Source organism: Peromyscus maniculatus, chromosome X, assembly GCF_049852395.1.
Source record: "Peromyscus maniculatus bairdii isolate BWxNUB_F1_BW_parent chromosome X, HU_Pman_BW_mat_3.1, whole genome shotgun sequence".
Lineage (NCBI taxonomy): Eukaryota > Metazoa > Chordata > Mammalia > Rodentia > Cricetidae > Peromyscus > Peromyscus maniculatus.
The window spans coordinates 122830043-122851224 of record NC_134875.1 but is presented as its reverse complement, the minus strand read 5'-3'; the positions used below and the strand labels follow the sequence as shown (position 1 = coordinate 122851224).

Genomic DNA, 21182 nt, shown 5'->3' with positions numbered 1-21182 from the left:
AGACCCAAAACCCATTAAAAAGACCAAAAAAAAAAAAAAAAACCCATCCGCCCCACACCACCTCTTTGGGAATGTGGGTGTCATTCTTAAAATGGCTTCCTGCTGGGTATGGGCGAAGTTATCTTTATCCTGAAAGAAAAATTTTAGGTTAATTGTCAAATTCTAGGAAAGGTAACTATATCCTTCATTATTATCCAGTCTGTGTATAATGCCAAAGTACAGGGTTTATCTCAAGTCCTTATTCAAGTAGTCTTTGAGACTGGATCATCTCAGCTAGTCATCTCAAAATTGTAGTTCAAAGCTGATCTGTAGATGATGTTTGTCAGTTCAGTGATATTATTATTGTCCACGTGGAATTGTTGTTGTTGTGGGGCCCCATCTTCTTCCTGGAGACTTCAGTTGATGTTAGGCCTGGCTGTGATTTCCTGCAGAAAACTGATAAGAGACTCGAACACAAAGACATATATATGCAGCTAATTGAAGCCTTTTTTCTAGAATTAGTTAGTACTCTATATGACCATTCATATCTTAACAAAGTTTAAAATGTATAAATATATATTAATCTTGTAAATTTTGATATAAAATTTATACTTTAAGAAAAGTTTAAAGAATCAGAATAGAATCAAAGAGTTGAGATTAGTAATAGAATAGTCCCTTAATTAATTTGGCTTTTGTCCTGTCTCACAGCAGAAAATGGCTCTTTTATTCTGGCATGATACAGGGAGTTTGTATTTTCCTTTTAACAACATGCTTGAGTTTAAAGAAGGAGAGAGCCATTCTCCAACTCCAAAGTCAGCTTTAAATTTTAATTGAACTGGGACTATTAGAAGACCAATAGTGTTAAATCTTTAGAGAAAAGCAGAAACAAACATTTAAGAAGACATAAAATTTTTTAGATAATATATACCCATACGCCGTTTCACTCTGTTTCCTGGGATAGATGATTTGTCCCTTTTCTTCAGTTGTCTCATTTGTCTTGTGTTCTTCAGATTCCTTAACCATCATTCTCCTAAAAGACAAAAACAAAACCCTTTCTCCAAGACTAATTTTGGGGATGTTCCCTTCTGGTAAGTTATTATCTGATTAAATGAAAAGGCATGTGTTACTGGTACAAGTTAGTTTAAATTGGATGTTCATGCTGGTTGACGAACTATCATCTCCTCTAATTAAGAGGTTTCTCTTGTTCAAATCGAACCTTTATCAATTTTGATGGTACCCACAGCTTATCTTCTCCTGTAGAAACAAAAGCAAAACCTCGTCCCCAACGTAATACATACCCTGGTTTCCATTCTGAGGTCAGCACATCCTTAAAGTATATAGGCTGATTTAATTCTGTAGTTTTTTCTATTATCCAATGTCTCTCTGCAGCTGTTGTTCCTTTCTCATTGGCATTCAGAAAATTCAAAGTTAATAGAGCATTATACAGTCTATTTCTGGGGTTTTTTGTTACTCCTTTCTGTTTATTTAGCATATCCTTTAGAGTTCCGTTTGATCTTTCTATAACTGCTTGACCTGTAGGATTATGTGGTATACCTGTAATATGCTTTATTTTGTAATAAGCAAAAAACTGTTTCATTTGAACAGAGACATATGATGGAGCATTGTCAGTTTTGATTTGTGCAGGTATACCCATGATGGCCATAACTTCTAGCAAATGAGTGATTACAGAATCACCTTTTTCAGAACTCAAAGCAGTTGCCCATTGAAATCCTGAATAAGTATCAATGGTGTGGTGTACATATTTCAATTTTCCAAATTCTTCAAAGTGAAACACGTCCATCTGCCAGATTTCATTCCTCTGAGTACCCTTTGGGTTACATCCTGCTGGTAATGGCGTTTGATTATAGAAGGAACAAGTAGGACATTTCTTTACTATTTCTTTGGCTTGTTGCCAGGTTATGGAAAAATCTTTTTTTAAACCTTTACTATTGACATGATGTTTTTTATGAAATTCTGTGGCCTCCAGCACATTTCCTATCAATAATTTATCAATCTTATCATTGCCTTGTGCTAAAGGGCCTGGCAGACCAGTATGAGATCGGATGTGAGTTATATATAAAGGATGACTCCTTTTCCTGATTGTATCTTGTAATTGAATAAATAGTGAAGTTAATTCTGAAGCATCAGGGATAAATTCTGCAGTCTCAATATGTAATACTACTCTTTCAGCATACTGAGAGTCAGTTACTATGTGGAGAGGTTCTGAAAAATCCATTAATACCAACAGAATAGCATACAATTCTGATTTTTGCACTGAATTATAAGGACTTTGAACCACTTTACTTAAATTTTCTGATTTGTAACCTGCCTTTCTTTGTTTGTTGGCATCTGTATAAAATGTACGAACTCCAAATATGGGTTTTTTGCCATACAATTAGAGGCAAGATCCAATCAGCTCTCTTTATAAGATCAATTCTGTTGCTTTGGGGATATTTGCTGTTAATTTCTCCCAAAAAAATTACTGCAAGCTCTTTGCCAAGGTTCACTCTCTGTCCATAATTTTTCAATGTCCTCCTTAGTTAAAGGTACAACAATTTCTGCTGGGTCTATTCCTGCTAATTGACGAAGTCTCAATTTTCCTTTCCAAATCAAGTCAGAGATTTTTTCCCCATAAGTTTTTAATTTTTTATTTGGTTTATTTGGTAAGAATATCCATTCCAATATAATATCTTCCCTCTGCATTAATATTCCAGTAGGAGAATGCCTAGAAGGTAAAATAACCAAAATGCAATCCAGCTTTGGATCAATACGATCCACGTGCCCTTCATGTACTTTCTTTTCTACCAAGGCCAATTCTTTCTCAGCTTCAGGTGATAATTCTCTTGGACTATTTAAGTCCTTGTCACCTTCTAAGGTTTTGAACAAATTAGTCAGTTCATCATTTTTGACTCCAACAATAGTTCGTAGCTGAGAAATATCTCCAAATAATCTTTGAAAGTCATTAAGAGTCTGTAGTCTATCTCTCCTAATTTGCACCTTTTGGGGTCTAATTTTTTGTAGCTCTATTTTATATCCTAAATAATTAATAGAATCTCCTCTTTGTATTTTTTCAGGAGCAATTTGTAATCCCCAGCAAGGCAAAATTTTCTTTACTTCTTCAAACATTCTTTCTAAAGTATCTGCATTTGAGTCAGCTAGTAAAATATCATCCATAGAATGATAAATTATAGATTTAGGAAATTTTTTACGTATCACTTCCAATGGCTGTTGTACAAAATATTGGCACAGAGTTGGGCTATTTAACATTCCCTGTGGGAGGACCCTCCATTGAAATCTTTTAACCGGTTGAGAATTATTATAAGTAGGCACTGTGAAAGCAAATCTTTCGTTGTCTTTTTCTTGTAAGGGTATTGAAAAGAAACAGTCTTTTAAATCAATAACTATGAGAGGCCATCCTTTTGGTAACAGAGTAGGCAAAGGAATTCCAGATTGTAGAGAGCCCATCGGCTGAATTACTTTGTTAATTGCTCTAAGGTCTGTCACCATTCTCCATTTACCAGATTTCGTTTTAATAACAAATACAGGAGAATTCCAAGGGCTGGTTGACTGTTCAATATGCTGAGCATTTAACTATTCTTCTACCAGCTCTTCTAAAGCCTGGAGTTTCTCTGTTGTTAAAGGCCATTGCTGAACCCATACAGGCTTGTTTGTTAACTGTTTTAAAGGTAGAGCTGTTGGTATTTTTGGAAGATTATCAGGTGTTGTGCCCTGTTCTTGTATAATATGGATGGCTGGTGACCACTCAAAATAATGCCTTCTAATATTTCTCTCAGAAACATGTGCTAGTTTATGATTTGTTTCTGAGATTGGAGGGATTTTAATCTGAGTATTCCATTGTTGCAACAAGTCTCGACCCCACAGGTTCATAGCTATGTTAGCCACATATGGTTTTAATTTTCCTCTCTGTCCTTCTGGACCTATACATTCCAGCCATCTTGCACTCTGTTTCACCTGAGATAATGTCCCAGTTCCTAACAGTTGAACGTTTACCTCCTGAAGAGGCCAAGCTGGATGCCAAAATTCTGGTGCAATTATGGTAATGTCCATACCTGTGTCTACCAGACCAGACAACAAAACACCATTTATTTTTATCGTTAATTTTGGTCTCTGTTCATTAATAGAAGTTTGCCAAAAAATTTTCTTTATGTTTTCTCCTGAATTTTCTATTCTCTCTGTTTCATCATCCTGACCAGCATGATTTTTTCCAATAGTGATTTGGTTATTTAATCGCTCAGAGCAGGGATTTCCTCTACAGCTGCAGGAAAGGTTTGAACTGGTTTTACTATGGGGGCCTGCATGAGGCCCCTCCGGGAGTTTCCGGAAAACTGAGGCAAAGGATTATCCTGTCTGTCCTTTGTTGATCTACATTCGTTGGTCCAGTGTTTTCCCTTACCACACCTTCTGCATACTCCAGAAGGAAGGGGCATTCTGTTGCCATTGTTCCTTGAAGAAACATGGCTTCTAGGAATGACATGTTTACAGTCCCTTTTCAAATGTCCTTGCTTTCCACATACAAAACATCTAACACTCGTCAAACCTTTTGAAATTACTTCTCCTACCCACATATCATCATGCTCATCAGCCTCAACATTAATTGTTTCTCTAATCCAATCTTCCAAAGGTGCACATCTTGCCTTTAACGGCCTGATTATTCTTTTGCATGCTGCATTCGCATTCTCAAATGCCAAGCTTCAATTATTGCCTTACTAGCTTCTGATTCTGTGACCATTCTGTGTACTGCTGAAGCCAGTCTTTCTAAAAAAATCTGTGAAAGATTCTTTTGGGCCTTGCATAACCTTTGTGAATGACTCAGGTTTTTTTCCTGGTTCCTCAACTCTGTCCCATGCATTCATGGCTGCCATTCGACATAAAATTAGGGTTTGAACATCATATAAACATTGTGTTTGTACTGAAGCATATTGGCCTTCTCCAATAAGCTGATCCTGACAAACTTGTATTCCTTTATCCCTCCATTGTTTTTCTAGGTTTCTAGCTTCCTCCTTAAACCACGGTAGAAACTGAAGTCTCTGGCTGGGTTCCAGAACAGCTTGTGCACGGTCCTGCCAGTCCTGTGCTACAATCCTATTATATGTTGACCAAGAGTTTAACATTTGCTTTACATATGGGGAATGCATGCCATAAGATACTATTGCCTCCTTAAACCTTTTAAAATCCATCAGTTCAATTGGAGCCCAAATATTTTGTGTAGCCATTTGATCAGGCAACTGCTGTACGGTTACAGGATAAATTAAGGGTGACTGTGTGAAAACAGGCTTTCTTTCTGTAACCTTATGATCCAAACTTCAACTAACTTCACTGTTAATTTCTTCTGTCTGAATTTTTACAGGTTTAACAAGTTTTTCTAAAGCTGTCATCCTGGCACTTAAATCGACTATCTTTTTAAATAGTAAAATGAGAATAAGCATGGTGATAAACTGCATAATTCCCATAATACTAATCTTTTCATATAGTTGTTCCATTGTCAGACTGCCTAAAATTTCAAACAAAACCCAATTTTCTTCCAATGTACACAGGAAACACATTTTTTTAAATGTGGAAAAAATTTGTCTTTTAAATAGTTTCCTTTATGACTTATCGAATCTGTGTAGAACAGTAGAAATCTGAGCGAATTTCCAAACAGCCTCCTAGTGTCCTAGGTGTGAATCCAGAGAGAGAGAGAAAGAGAGAGACAGAGAGACAGAGAGAGAGACAGAGACAGAGAGACAGAGAGAAAGCAAGAGAGAAAGCAAAAGCAAAAGTGAAAGTGAAAGCGTAGCCGGCTAAAGCTTAAATCCAGCCACTTGTTCCCTCTTGGGCTGAGTCAAGGCTTGGCTTTACAGGCAGGGGCCCTGTTTAGCAGGGCAGGCCTGAGTTGTTTGTAGTACTGGCTTTAAGCAAGCAGCTCACAGTCCGGCCTGAGGCCAAGCAGACCTGGGCCGGGGCTAAGGAGCTGGCTGCTCCGGCTAGGGAGCCGGTTTCTCGGGCTAGGGAGCCGGCCCCAAGCAGTTTTTAATGGATTCTTGTCACGTTGGGTGCCAGATGTAGATGTAACCAATCGTCTTATTAAAATAAGAAACACAGAGCCAATGTAAAAGAGAAAGCCGAGAGGTCAGAGCTCAGAGATAAAATCTTACCTCCTGCAGTGCTCCTAGCTTCCCCGAGAGAGCTACTTCCTGTTTGTCTGTGTTTAAATAGTCTTTCTGTTCTGCCTTCTCATTGGTTGTAAACCCAACCACACGACTGCCTCATCACTGCCTGTAAGTACCGCCCTCCAGGTCTTAAAGGCGTATGTCTCCAGTACTGGCTGTATCCCTGAACACACAGAAATCTACCTAGCTCTTCTAACCACCACGCTCTTGCTATGGCTCTAATAGCTCTGACCCCAGGGCAACTTTATTTATTAACATAAAATTAAAATCACATTTCAGTACAAATAAAATATCACCATACTCAGCAGTAAAAAAAAATTGATATCATGAAATTTGCAGGCAAATAGATGGAACTATAAAATAGCATTGAGTGAGGTAACCCAGACTCAGAAGGACAAACATAGTATGTACTCACTCATATGTGGATACTAAATGTGAGGGAAGGGATGGCCAGACTGCAACTCACAACTTCAGAGAGGCTAGCTAACAGGAAAAGATCCCAAAAGGGACACATGGATGACCCTGTGAAGGAGAATTGGATGAGATCTACATAAGTGGTCTGGGTGTGGGGAAGTAGCAGAGGGCAAAGAGTGGGGGATGAGAACATAGGGCAATGGGAGGGTCAAGCTGGAACAGGGACAGAGTGGGAGAGCAGGGAGGAAGATACCATAATAGATGAGGATATCATGGGAATAGGACGAGGCAGGGTGCTAGGGAGGCTCTCAGGATTCCACAAGGTTGACCCCATCTTGGTCTACTGGCAGTGGTCCAAAGGGTTCCTGAACCTGTCTACTCTAGTGACCAGTATAGCAAATAACCAATCAAATGGTCTTAAGAAGCAAGATGGTGTAGCCATCCTCATATCCAGCAAAATAGACTTCAAATTAAAATCAATGAAAAGAGATCAAAAAGGACATAACATACTCATCACAGGAAACATCCACCAAGTTGAAGTTTCCATTCTGAACATTTATGCCCCAAACACAAGGGTATCCACATATGCAAAAAAAAAAATTACTAAAGCTTAAATCACACATAAAACTCTATGCATTAATAGTGGGAGACTTCAACACCCTACTCTCACCACTGGACTGATCTGCAAAATCGAAAGTTAACAAAGAAATAAGGGACTTAACTGATGTTATGACTCAAATGGACTTAATTGATATCTGCAGAACATTCCATCCTAACAAAAAAGAATATACCGCCTTCTCAGCACCCCATGGAGCCTTCTCTAAAATTGACCACATACTCGGTCACAAAGCAAATCTCAACAGATACAAAAAAAATTGGAATAACCTCCTGTTTTCTATCAGACCACAATGGTTTAAAGTTAGATTTCAACAACAACAAAAATTACAGAAAGCCTACAATCTCATGAAAACTGAATGATGCTCAACAGAATCACCAATGGGTCAAGGAAGAAAAAAAGAATGAAGTTAAAGATTTCCTAGAGATCAATGAAAATGAATACACCACATACCCAGACTTATGGGACACAATAAAAGCAGTGCTAAGAGGAAAAGTCATAGCACTAAATGCCCACATAAAGAAGTTGGAGAAATCTCACACTAGTGACTTAACAGCACACCTGAAAGCTCTAGAACAAGAAGCAGCAAAGTCACCCAGGAGGAACTGATGCCAGGAAATAATCAAATTGAGAGCTAAAATCAATAAACTAGAAACAAAGAGAATAATACAAAGAATCGATCAAACAAAGAGTTGGTTGTTTGAGGAAAGTCAACAAGATAGACAAACCCTTATCCAAACTAACCAAAAGACAGAGAAAGAGCATGCAAATTAGCAAAATCAAAAATGAAAAGGGAGACATAACATCTAACATCGAGGAAATTCAGAGAATCATCAGGTCATACTCCAAAAACCTCTACTCCACAAAACTGGAAAATCTAAAAGAAATGGATAGTTTTCTGGATAGGTACCACATACCTAGGTTAAGTCAAGACCAGACAAATTATTTAAATAGACCAATAACCACTAAGGAAATAGAAACAGTCATTAACAGTCTCCCAACCAAAAAAGCCCAGGACTACATGGTTTCAATGCAGAATTCTACAAGATCTTCAAAGAAGAGATAATGCCAATACTCTTTAAATTGTCCACACAATGGAAACAGAAGGAACATTACCGAATTCCTTCTATGAGGCTACAATTACCCTGATTCCCAAGCCAACCAAAGATGCAACAAAGAAATAGAACTACAGACCAATCTCCCTCATGAACATTGATGCAAAAATACTCAATAAAATATTGGCAAACAGATTCCACATCAAAACAATTATCCACTATGATCACATAGGCTTCATCCCAGTGATGCAAGGATGGTTCAACATACGAAAAGCTGTAAATGTAATCTATGATATAAACAAACTGAAAGAAACAAAACTACATGATCATCTCACTAGATGCTGAAAAGGCCTTTGACAAAATCCAACACCTCTTCATGATAAAGGTCTTGGAGTGATCAGGAATACAGTTAACACACCTAAACATAATAAGGGCAATTTACAGCAAGCCAACAGCCAACATCAAATTAAATAGAGAGAAACTCAAAGCAATTCCACTAAAATCAGGAACAAGACAAGGCTGCCCACCCTCCACTTACTTATTCAATAGGGTACTTGAAGTTCTAGCCAGAGCAATAAGACAACATAAGGAGATCAAGGAGATAGAAATTGGAAAGGAAGAAGTCAAGCTTTCCAAATTTGCAGACGACATGATAGTATACATAAGTGACCACAAAAATTCAACCAAGGAGTTCATAGAGCTTATAAACACCTTAAGCAAAATAGCAGGATACAAGATTAACTCAAAAAAATCAGTAGCCCTCCTATATACAAATGACAAATGGGCTGATACAGAAATCAGAGAAACATCACCCTTTACAATAGCCACAAATGATATAAATATCTTGGGGTAACTCCAACTAAACAACCGAAGGACTTGTATGACAAGAACTTAAAGTCCCTGAAAAAAGAAATTGAAGAAGATGTCAGAAAATGGAAGGATCTCCCATGCTCATGGATAGGTAGGATTAACATAGTAAAAATGGCAATCTTACCAAAAGCAGTCTACAGATTCAATGCAATCCCCATCAAAATGTCAACACTATTCTTCACAGACCTGGAAAGAACAATACTCAACTTCATATGGAAAAACAAAAAACCCAGAATAGCCAAAAGAATCCTGTACAATAAAGCAACCTCTGGAGGCATCACGATCCCTGACTTCAAGCTCTACTATAGAGCTCTAGTAATAAAAACAGCTGGGTACTGGCACAAAAAGCGACATGTGGACCAATGGAACCAAACTGAAGACCCTGACATTAATCCACACACCTATGACCTTATGATTTTTGACAAAGAATGAAAAACTACACAATGGAAAAAAAAAAGAAAGTATCTTGAACAAATGGTGCTGGCATAACTTGATGTCAACATAAATCCAGTAACTCTAAATCTGATAGAAGAGAAAGTGGGAAGTAGTCTTGAATGCACTGGCATAGGAGATCACTTCCTAAATATAACACCAGTATCACAGACACTGAGAGAAACAATCAATCAATGGGACCTCTTGAAACTGAGAAGCTTTTGTAGGGTAATGGTCATGGTCAACAAGACAAAACGACAGCCTACAGAATGAAAAAAGTTCTCCACAACCCCACATCTGACAGAGGGCCGATATCCAAAACATATAAAGAACTCAAGAAATTAGACATCAAAATACCTAATAGTCCAATTTAAAAAATGGGATATAGAGCTAAAAAGAGAATTCTCAACAGAAGAAGCTCAAATGGGTGAAAGACATTTAAGGAATTGCTCAAGATCCCTAATCATCAGGGAAATGCAAATCAAAATGACTCTGAGATACCATCTAACACCTGTCAGAATGGCTAAGATAAAAAACACTGAAGATAGCTTATGTTGGAGAGGATGTGGAGCAAAGGGAACACTCCTCCACTATTAGTAGGAGTGCAAACTTGTACAGCTACTTTGGAAATCAATATGGTGCTTTCTTAGAAAAATGGGAATCAACCTCCCTCAAGACCCAGCTATACCACTCTTGGGCATATACCCAAGGAAATCTCTATCATACCACAAGGATACATGTTAAGCTGTGATCATAGCAGCATTATTTGTAATAGCCAGAACCTGGAAACAACCTAGATGCCCTTCAACTGAATGATGGATAAATAAAATATTGTACATATACATAATGTAGTACTACTCAGCAGAGAAAAACAATGACATCATGAGGTTTGCAGGCAAATGTATGGAACTAGAAAATATCATCCTGAGTGAGGTAATGCAGACTCCAAAAGACAAACATGGTATGTACTCACTCATAAGTGGATACTATATATAAAGCAAAGGATAACCAGACTGCAACCCACAACACCAGGGAGGCTACCTAGTAAAGAGAACCCTAAGTAAGACACAGAGATCACCCAATGAGAGAGAAATGGATGAGATCTACATGAGCAAACTAGGGGGAGATAATGGAGGGCAAGGGTCAGGGGAAAAAGAGCTAGGGGAGCAGGAGGTCCCAGCTGGATCAGGAACAGAGTGGGAGAACAAGGAAAGAGACCCCATGATAAATGAAGACCACATGGGAATAGGAAGAGGCAAAGTGCTAGAGAGGTCCCCAGAAATCCACAAAGATACCTCCACTATAGACTACTGGCAATGGTTGAGAGAAAGCTTGAACTGGCCTACTCTGGTGATAGGATGGCCGAACACCCTAACTGTCATGGTAGAACTCTCATCCAATGACTGATGGAAGCAGATGCAGAGAACCACGGCCAAGCCTCAGGTGGAGCTCCAGGAGTCCAATTGCAGAGAGAGAGGAGGGATTATATGAGCAAGAGATACTGAGACCATGATTGCAAAAAGCACAGGGACAAATAGCCAAACTAGAGGAAACACATGAACTGTGAACCAATAGCTGAGGAGCCCCCACAGAACTGGACTAGGCCCTCTGGATAAGTGAGACAGTTGATTAGCTTGAACTGTTTAGGAAGCCCCCAAGACAGTGGAACTGGGACCTGTCCTTGATGCATGAGCTGGCTTTTTGGAACTTAGGGTCTATGCTGAGACCCTTGGCTCAGGCTTGGTGTAGGGAGGAGGGTACTAGACCTGCCTCAACTGAATATATCAGGCTGGGCTGACTCCCCAGGGGAGACCTTGCCCTGGAGGAGGTGAGAATGGGGGTGGATTAGTGGAGGAAGGTGGGAGCTGGGAGGAGGGAGGTCAGGGGACTCTGTGGCTGATATGTAAAATTAAATTAATTATAAAATAAAAATATTTCAAAAAATAAAAATGGGATTAGTGAAGGGCATATCATCTGGGCTATCCTATTGTGAAGGATTAGGTTTTTGCACAGTGTGCCTACTCTAGCATTGAAATTTGCTGATCCTTATGCCTTCATCACCACTAAGCCAAGGAATAGCAGACAGCTCCAACTCCTGTTCAATAGGCCATTTTGTACAAATGTTTCAGTCAGCTATTCAAACAAACTCATGACACCTTTTTCTTAACTGTGTGAATATCCATATTTAGCACAGAATTTCTACTCAAAGTGCCCATATGAATGAATGCAGCGTGATCCAGTTTCATGTTCCTTCTGCCATTATCACACACTCTTAAAATTCATTACCACACATCTCACCCAGACTTAAATTTGAATGAATCTGCAAACTCATTAAGGTCTTTGTAGTGTAGCATACCTATTCATGGACTACATTTTCTACAACCCTTCCAGGAGCCTGCTCTGCCTTAAGTTTGGTTATAGGTCTAGAGGCAAAGAAATATTTTGGCTCTGAGGGAAATCAGTATTGTCTTGCCTGGCATTTTCTTCAGAGAAAGTCACTATTAGTTTAGCAAACAATGAAGAATTAATTTCTCAGTTAAAGGAAGAGATGGCATTACTTCAGGGGGTGAGGATGTGAGTACATCTTCTATTGAGGGTGGAAAGACTGGGGTGAGATAAACCCTGAGAATCTGTGGGTTCAAAGTTCTCAGCTTCAATCCCATCCAAACACACATTCTCATCCTAAGTTACTGGATATCATTCTTGCCAGTTCATGCCCTTACTTTAATTGCTAAGACACTCCCAGTTTGGGACTTGAGTTTTCACTATAATTCAGCTAACCTTAGAATGAAGGCTTTAGTTTGATTTTCTTCAACTGGAGTTCTGTGGCTGCTAGAATGAAGTTTCTCATCCAGGGTATACTTATGTACCTTTAAACTGTTTATGTCAACTGGGACTGTTCAGTTTTATCATTGAGTTCATTCTTTTCCTTTGTCAAGTTATCCAGAAATGCTAGGAGCAACTGACCAGCATCATCATTTTCCTTATTTTTTTCACAATTTTTGGAAAGTTTTATATGCAGAGTCACCAAACCGCTTGTCCCTCACAATTGGTGAACCAAGATAATCAAATGCATTTGTCTCTTTATGTTCACACCATGGGCTTTTGGTTCCCTCTGAGCTTCCTTGAAAGGTCAGTAACTTGAGAGGTTTTAGTAACTATAGGTTTTGACAAATTGGAAAGCCTATTCCAGATACTCAAAAAATTCACCCTTATATTTCTGTTGCTCTAGAACCACTTCTAATACTAAGATGTTTATTGTCCAGGGTTCTCTAGAGGTTCTGTTCTTATAAAATATATCTTTATCTATATCTATATTTATGTATCAATCAATAAACCTGTCTATCTATCTATCTATGAAAGTGATTTATTATAATGTCTTAGAGGCTGTTCTCCAACTAGTCCAAAAGTGACTGTCTACCAACAGAAGGTCAAAGAATGCAGCAATTGTTCAGTCAACAAGGCTGAGTATCATAGTTGGTCTTCAATATATGTTGGAATCATGAAGAGGTAAGTTCTTATACCAGTAAAGGAACGGGCTTTTGTTGCTAGAGTTTTCCGCCTTGCCCACAGTCAGGACAAATCTTTGTCACCCGCCAGTCCCACAGCCGCTCAGACCCAACCAAGTAAACACAGAGACTTATATTGCTTACAAACTGTATGGCCGTGGCAGGCTTCTTGCTAACTGTGCTTATAGCTTAAATTAGTCCATTTCCATAAATCTATACCTTGCCACGTGGCTGGTGGCTTACCGGCATCTTCACATGCTGCTGGTCATGGCGGCATCTGCCAGTCAGTCCTTCTGCCTTCCTGTCCTTTTATTTCTCCTCTCTGTTAGTCCCGCATATCCTTCCTGCCTAGCCACAGCCGATCGGGTTTTATTTATTGATCAATCAGAACAACTTGACATACAGACCATCCCCCAGCACAGCCAAGTGCAGACCATCTCAGACACCTGCACTCAGGCCCATGGTCCTAATCATCCTCTATGCGGACCTGCTGGGTAACGCCACAAAGAACCCAAGAAGGGCTCCCACAGGACATACAGAACATACCACAGCAGGCTTTATCGTGAGAATGAGAACAAGAAGTAAAAGAAAACATTTTTGCTGCCATATGTTTTATATTGGCTGCCAGCACAATATAATATATCATCGTTAAAGATATGTACTAAAGGTGAATATTCCCACATGGAAGATCTGGACTATAAGTAGGTCTTTTCATTTCAGATGATATAATTAAGAAAAAAAATCCCTCACATGTGTGCCCAGTAATTTGAGTTTTAGTTAATTCCAGATGTTATCAAGTAGACAGCCAAGAATAGTTTTTGGCTATTTGATGCATCACTTAATAAGAAATCAGTTTTAAAGACTTCACTCTGACATTTATGGCTAAGATCAAAAACACTGAAGACACTTTATGCTGGAGAGGATGTGGAACTAGGGGAACTCTCCTCCACTGCTGGTGGGAATGCAAGCTTGTACAACCACTTTGGAAATCAATATGGCGCTTTCTTAGAAAATTGGGAATCAATCTCCCCCAAGACCCAGCTATACCACTCTTGAGCATACACCCAAGAAATGCTCAATCATACCACAAGAGCACTTGCTCAGCTATGTTCATATCAGCATTGTTTGTAATAGCCAAAACCTGGAAACAACCTAGATGCCCTTCAAGTGAAGAATGGATAAATAAATTGTGGCACATATACACAATGGAATACTACTCAGCAGAGAAAAACAATGACATCATGAGGTTTGCAGGCCAATGGGTGGATCTAGAAAAAAATCATCCTGAGTGAGGTAACCCAGACTCAGAAAGACAAATATGGTATGTACTCACTCATAGGAAGATACTAGATGTGGAACAAGGATGACTGGACTGTTACCCACATCACCAGTGAGGCTACCTGGAAAACAGGACCCCAAGAAAGACACGAAGATTGCCCAATGATGGAGAATTGGCTGAGATCTACATAAACAACCTGGACATGAGTGGGAGCAATGAAGGGCGAGGGTCAAGGGAAAGAGAGTGGGAGATCCCAACTGGATCAAGAACAGAGAGGGAGAACAAGGAATAGGAAACCATGGTAAATGAAGACCACATGAGAAAAGGAAGAAACAATGTGCTAAAGAGGCCCACAGAAATCCACAAAATACCCCCACAAAAGACTGCTGGCAATAGCCGAGAGACAGCAGGGACTGACCTACTCTGGTGATGGGATGGCCAAACACCCTAATAGTTGTGCCAGAAACCCCATCCAAGGACTGAGGAATCTGGATGCAGAGATCCATGGCTAGGCCCCGGGTGGAGCACCGGGAGTCTAATTAGCGAGAAAGAGGAGGGTTTATATGAGCGAGAATTGTTGAAACCAAGGTTGGATAAAGCACAGGGGCAAATAGGCAAACGAATGAAAACACGTGAACTATGAACCAAAGGCTGAGGGGCCCCCATCTGGATCAGGCCGTCTGAATAGGTGAGACAGTTGATTGGCTTGATCTGTTTGGGAGGCATCTAGGCAGTGGTACCAGGTCCTGGGCTCATTGAATGAGCTAGCTGTTTGAAACCTGGGACTTATGCAGGGACGCTTGGCTCAATCTGCGAGGAGGGGACTGGACCTGCCTGGACTGAGTCTATCAGGTCAATATTAGTCCTCAGGGGAGGCCTTGCTCTGGAGGAGGTAGGAATGGGGGATGGGCTGGGGGGAAGAGGAGGGGACAGGAAGTGGGAGAACAAGGGAATCTGTGGCTGTTATGTAGAACTGAATAGTATTGTAGAATAAAATAATAATAATAATAATAATAATAATAATAATAATAATAATAAAGACTTCACTCTGACATTTCATGGGTCCCCATTGGAACCCATTTGTTGCCCAGGACCAACCACATAGCACTTGTAGTCATGGAAACATAAGAATGCATATAGTTACTTCTCTTAAGGTTGGCAGTCAGTAACACTTGAATTTCCTAGAAGAGAGATGAAAAGGTAAGAATTTTATATTTTCCATGTTGTTTTTATTAATCACCTTCGCTATCTTAAGACATAAGATGCCAAAGAAGGCCTCTGACATATTGATTAGGGTATTTTTGTACATGTTTTCCATTTCAATAAATCCTTCTGAACATCATAAGTGACAGGAAAACCCAAGTGAATAATAACTCTCCAGTGTTTGCACTTCCCATTTATCTGTGTACCTCACTTAAGTTTGTGAATGGGAATTAGCATCTCTGGTATTTCCCTATGTATAAAATGAGAATAACAATTTTCTGGGTATCATTCAAGGGTCACTAATATCCTGAAGTGTTTAACATAAGTTCTAACTAAGTAAAGCATGTGCTGTGAATTCAAAAGTTTCTGAGAGCCCAACCATCAACAAGGCATTGTTCTGAGCAGAAACATGTGCCTAACGGGACTTCTTTTTCTCAGGTGCTTCACCACTTCATGTGACTCCCTCTCTAATCAGCATTTTCTGTGAATTAGAAGAAGACTTGTGATATTGTCATCTTCCAAATGGATCACTTCGCCCCTAACACAAAAAGGTAAAAACATAACATATGTTACATGAAAGCTTTCTACTTGTTTCTTTTTTTTTTTTTTTTTTTTTTTTTTTTTTTTTTTTTTTTTTTTGGTTTTTCGAGACAGGGTTTCTCTGCGTAGCTTTGCGCCTTTCCTGGAGCTCACTTGGTAGCCCAGGCTGGCCTCGAACTCACAGAGATCCGCCTGGCTCTGCCTCCCAAGTGCTGGGATTAAAGGCGTGCGCCACCACCGCCCGGCTCTACTTGTTTCTTTACAAAACACTTGTGTCTACTCTTGGGGGTTCAGACAAGGGCAGTACCACATCCTGCCAAGCTAGTTCATTTGGCACAAAATCATCTTCCCTCCTTTCATTTTTGCTTCAAAGCATACTGCTCCTGCAGTCACTGCCTCAGATCTCTCTTGGCAAGAAAGAGCTCATGGTGATACCCAAGCCACCACCAATTGCAAACTGATCTTGTTGATGCAATTTCCCAAGCAGTAAGTCTACAACCTTCACCATTTTAAAAAGCACATTCCATAGGATATTATGGAACCGTAAGTAGCTTGTTGGTAATGCTTTCTGGCAAGGAGATTCCATTTATAAGACCCTTAGTAAAAGGTGAAAGATTTATACCATCTGAAGAGAAACAGGGAGTCCAGTTGAAGAGAGAGATGAGGGATTATATGAGCAAGGAGTGGGGGTGTCAATATCATAATGGGGAAATCTACAGATACAACTGAACCAAGCTCCTGGAAACTCATGAACTTTCGTCTGCCAGCTCTGCAGCTTGCATGGGACCAGACTAGGCCCTCTGCATACAGGAGACAGTTGTGTAGCTTGGTTTGTCTGAGGGGCCCCTGACAGTGGAATCAGGATCCCTGGTGCCTGAGCTGGCTTTTTGGAGCCCATTATTTATGGTGGGATGTCTTGTTCAGCCTTGATGCAGGGGAGAGTGGCTTGGTACTGCGTCAACTGAGTGTACCAGGCTTTGTTGACACCCCACGGGAGGCCTTACACTTTTGGAGGAGGGGATGAAGGGTGGGTTGGATGGGGAAGGCTTAGGGGGAGCAGGAGAAAGGATGAGAGGGGGAATCTGTGGTTGGTATGTAAAATGAATTTTAAAAAATTTCTTTAATAAAAATACACAAAAAACACCTTAACCTTCTGCATGTGCAATGGCAATAACATATGCACATGCTGGAATCACTGAAGGACTTTGCTTCCTTCCTTTTGTTGAATAACTCTTCAGGACCACTCATCATGATTTTCTCATTTTCCTTATTGCCACACTCAAAGATCTGAGTTTAGAGAAGATGCAAATCAGTTCCTTCATGGTGTTAATGTGAAGTGTAAGTTTTGTGTCAAAGATGACATTGGCTCAACCAAAATACCTCAGGATACTTTATGTGTTGCACCCAAATGAAGCCAATATTCTCAAGGTGCAATACTGAATATGTTAGCAGATACAAAAATTTGCATATCCATGATTCCTCATCTTATACATACATATTATAGTTTTGTGGTTATGGGAAATGAACTCAGCACCTCACACATACTGGATAATCAGTAATCTACCAAAAGCTATATCTACATCCAGTTACACATAGAAGTTAAAGTTTGTGTTCATGCTGGTTTTAATTAGAAAATATTACACATACCTTTCTATAGAATTGAATACCATTAGGAAAATATGTAAAGAATTACGACAGTATCTATTCTAACACCCTTGATCTGCTTAGCATTTCTTTTTTTTTTTCATCTTTTATGTTCATATATCTTTGGATATTGAACGAAGTCAGGTATACAATCCAGAGGTCAAGGCAGACAAACCTCTGTGATTTCAAGGCCAGCCTGGCATACAGAGTGAGTTCCAAAACAGCCAAACCGTTACACAGAAAAACCCTGTCTCAAAAATAAATAAGTAAATAAATAAATAAATAATAAGTAATGAATAAATAATTAAGTCAGGTATGTTTTGGTTTGACATAAATGGGCATACCATCTGTATCATTTTCCTTTTTGCTTCTTTCTTCTCAAGGGTTATACACATTAAAATGCTTGTGTAAGGATCATGCAGCAATCCACTACAATAACGAGCATTCTTCTCCCCAGAACATTCATTAAAGTTATTTACAATTCTTCTGTCATGCAAAGAGAGATGCAGTTAGAATTACCTTAAATGACCCTGAAAACTAGTATTTCACCTTTAACTCCAAGTATTGAAATTCCAATTCAACAAACAGGAATATAGCAGCACTTGAAGGATATTGTGAAATTATTGTCCAAAACATCTTACAATGGGAACTCCTGCCACAGTCATAGATTTAAAGGCTTCTTATACATAAGTACAAAATTGAGACAGCAAGGGCAAGGTATGAGTATTTAGTACTCTGTAAACCATGATTCATTCACTCTGTATATCACTCTGCATTTGTGTTTCTGGATTTATTCTAAATTTTTTCAATCTTATCTACAGATTTGCACAGGTGAAGGAATGGATCTTCAGACTGACTGGCTTCCTTTGCAGCCTCTTGTCGTTGGGGTTTGGAATAATCCTCCAAAGCAGCCGATACTGGCGCCTCTGGGAATTCGATGACGGAGTTGTTCAGCTTGTGTACATTGGACTATGGGAAGCTTATTACCATCGGGAGTTTCGCATCTCTGGTTCTGTGACCAGGATTCTGGTGCACAGCCCTGTCAACTCGACCTGGACCATTTCACCTGAATTTAGATGTGCACAGATCCTGATCTTACTGGCTATGTTTATAAAACCTGTGGTGGTGATTTTTAGCTCAGCGGCTATTAGGGTTAGCATTATCAGAGCCTCAGTCCCTGAGATTCAGATACTCTGCTACAAGTGTTGTGTCTTAATTCTGCTTCTCAGCAGCCTTTGCACAGCTCTTTCTGTGACCTGGAACCATGTAGTAGATCTTTATGGTGAAACCACTCTTGATTTTCCACCCACCTTTCCTGTTAGGAAAGAAGACCTGATCGAAAAACACTACACTCATGTGTTCCCCATAGGGGTCCTGACAGCCACCCTGTCACTCTTTGCTATGATTATGTTCCTCTTTGAGATCAGGTCATTGAAATTACAGAGTAACCTGAATGCCCAGGGTGCTTCCAAGCAGGCAATCCAAATGCCTGAAGTATGAGCTCTGGTGTTTGCAAAATGAGCCAGAAGACTCCTTGGTCAAAATTACTAACATTACACAATATTCTTGTAGTGTTCTACTCACTAAAAATAAAATATTCCTTTGATTATTAGGCTGTGTCTGAAGCTTGTGTCTTCCTCTACATGTCTAATGTCTTCCCTTCCTTAAAGGTGTTCACATCCTAAGCTCTGCATGCAAAGATGATGTGTTCAGATAGTGCCAACTCTTTATGGCAGACAAATGTATTGGTGAAATGAAACTGGCATAAATCAAAAGACCAACCCTAAGGTGAGTGGTTTGTTATTAAAGTGAAATACAACACATGGAATTAATTAATTAATGCCCTAATGTGTATTAAAGAAACACTTTTAAGCCCTAATATATACTGCCTCTGAAGTCTTTCCCATGATGGGACTATCTGAAATTCGCAGGCACTTCCCGTCTACTCTGCTAGGCAAAGGGATCACTGTGTGGAACAACTTGGTAGGATATGGGCATGATTCAGCTGTGTGGAAGATCTCTGAGGGTTAGAGGATTCTACTGAATATGGTTAAGCCACTAATAATGCCATGAACCCACTCCATCCCAAAGAAGAACCTCTTTGGTGCTCTCACTGAAACAATGAAATGCCATCTCCAAATTGGAGAGATGGGGGAGGGAGCTGGTTTCTGGAAATTAGTGTCTGCATTTCCAAGGAGAGCTTCTGAATCATTATGTCTTCTCTGGGTTTAATCAGAAAACAGTGTTTCCCTAATGGGCAGCTCAACCCCTGGATGTAGTGACTACAGCCAGTGTTCCACTGAATAGCTGTATTTTTACTTGGTCTTCTCCCTTTGGTCCCTTCTTCCAGAATCATGTGTGTGAATAGACTTTGGTAGAGGAAGAGAAAGGACCAGTTAAGGTTCCTAATGAGAAAGACGAGGTAGACATCTATGTAAACTAATTGAGGTAGCCATGCTCGTCAGAGAAGCACTGGTACAAATTGTTGCTGCATGCTAATGTTTTTTTTTTTAATTTTTATTCATTTTCATACCAACCACATATCTCCCTTTCATCCCTCATCCTGCTCTCCCCACCCCTCTTCCCGTTCTCCAACAGGGTAAGTTCTCCTATGGGGGGGGCAGCTAAGCCTGGTATATTCAGTTGAGACAGGACCAAGACCCTCCCCAGCTTTTGAAGGGTGAGCAAGGTGTCTGACCATAGGTAATGGGATTCAGAAAGCCAGCTCATGCACCTGGGATAGCTCCTGATCACACTGCCAGGAGCCCTTCAAACAGACTAAGCTACACAACTGAATTCCCATATGTAGAGGGTCTAGTCTGGTCCCATGCAGGTTCCACAGCTGTAGGTCTAAAGTTCATGAGTTCCTTTGAGCTTGGTTCAATTGTCTCTGTAGATTTCCCCCATCATAATCTCGAGCCCCCTTGCTCATATAATCTCTCTTCCCTCTTTTCCACTGGACGCCCAGAGCTTGGCCTGGTGCTTGGTTGTGAATCTCTGCACCTGCTTCTATCAGTTACTAGATGAAAGCTCTATGATGACAGTTAGGGTATTCACCAATCTGCTTACCAGGGTAGGCCAGTTCAGGCACCCTCACCACTATTGCTAGTAGTCTAATCTGGGCTTGTCCTTGTGGTCCTGGGAATTTCCCTAGAAACAAGTTTCTCCCTTACCCCATAATGTCTCCCTCTATCAAGACCTCTATTTCATTGCTCTCCAACACCATCCCTCCCCTAGTTCGACCATCCTGTTCCCTCATGTTCCCAACCCCCATCCCCTCACCTCTTCCCCCCCATCCCCCAGTTTACTCATCGAGATCTCCTCTGTTTCCCCTTTCCAAGGTGATCCATACATCATCCTTAGGGCCCTCCTTGTTTCCTAACTTCTCTGGAGGCATGGGTTGTAGTATGAATGTTCATTGCTTTACATCTACTATCCACTTATGAGTGACTACATGCCATGCTTCTCTTT

At 40.0% G+C, this 21182-nt stretch overlaps 1 protein-coding gene across 2 annotated transcripts in view; it reads left to right on the top strand.

Annotated features, from left to right (window-relative positions):
• The window catches only part of LOC102915353 (uncharacterized), a 28069-nt gene extending 8746 nt beyond the window's left edge, over positions 1–19323 (top strand). The window contains exons 1-3 of one of the 2 annotated variants that reach the window (XM_076561778.1): positions 15445–15524; positions 15966–16078; positions 18533–19323. In XM_076561778.1, the coding sequence (XP_076417893.1) occupies positions 16050–16078; positions 18533–19211 (708 nt within the window). In that variant the 5' untranslated portion in view covers positions 15445–15524; positions 15966–16049 and the 3' untranslated portion in view covers positions 19212–19323. Of the gene's footprint in view, positions 1–15444; positions 15525–15965; positions 16079–18532 lie in introns of those variants that run through there. The other variant, XM_076561779.1, reaches the window with a different exon arrangement.
• Positions 19324–21182: the final 1859 nt, after the last annotated feature.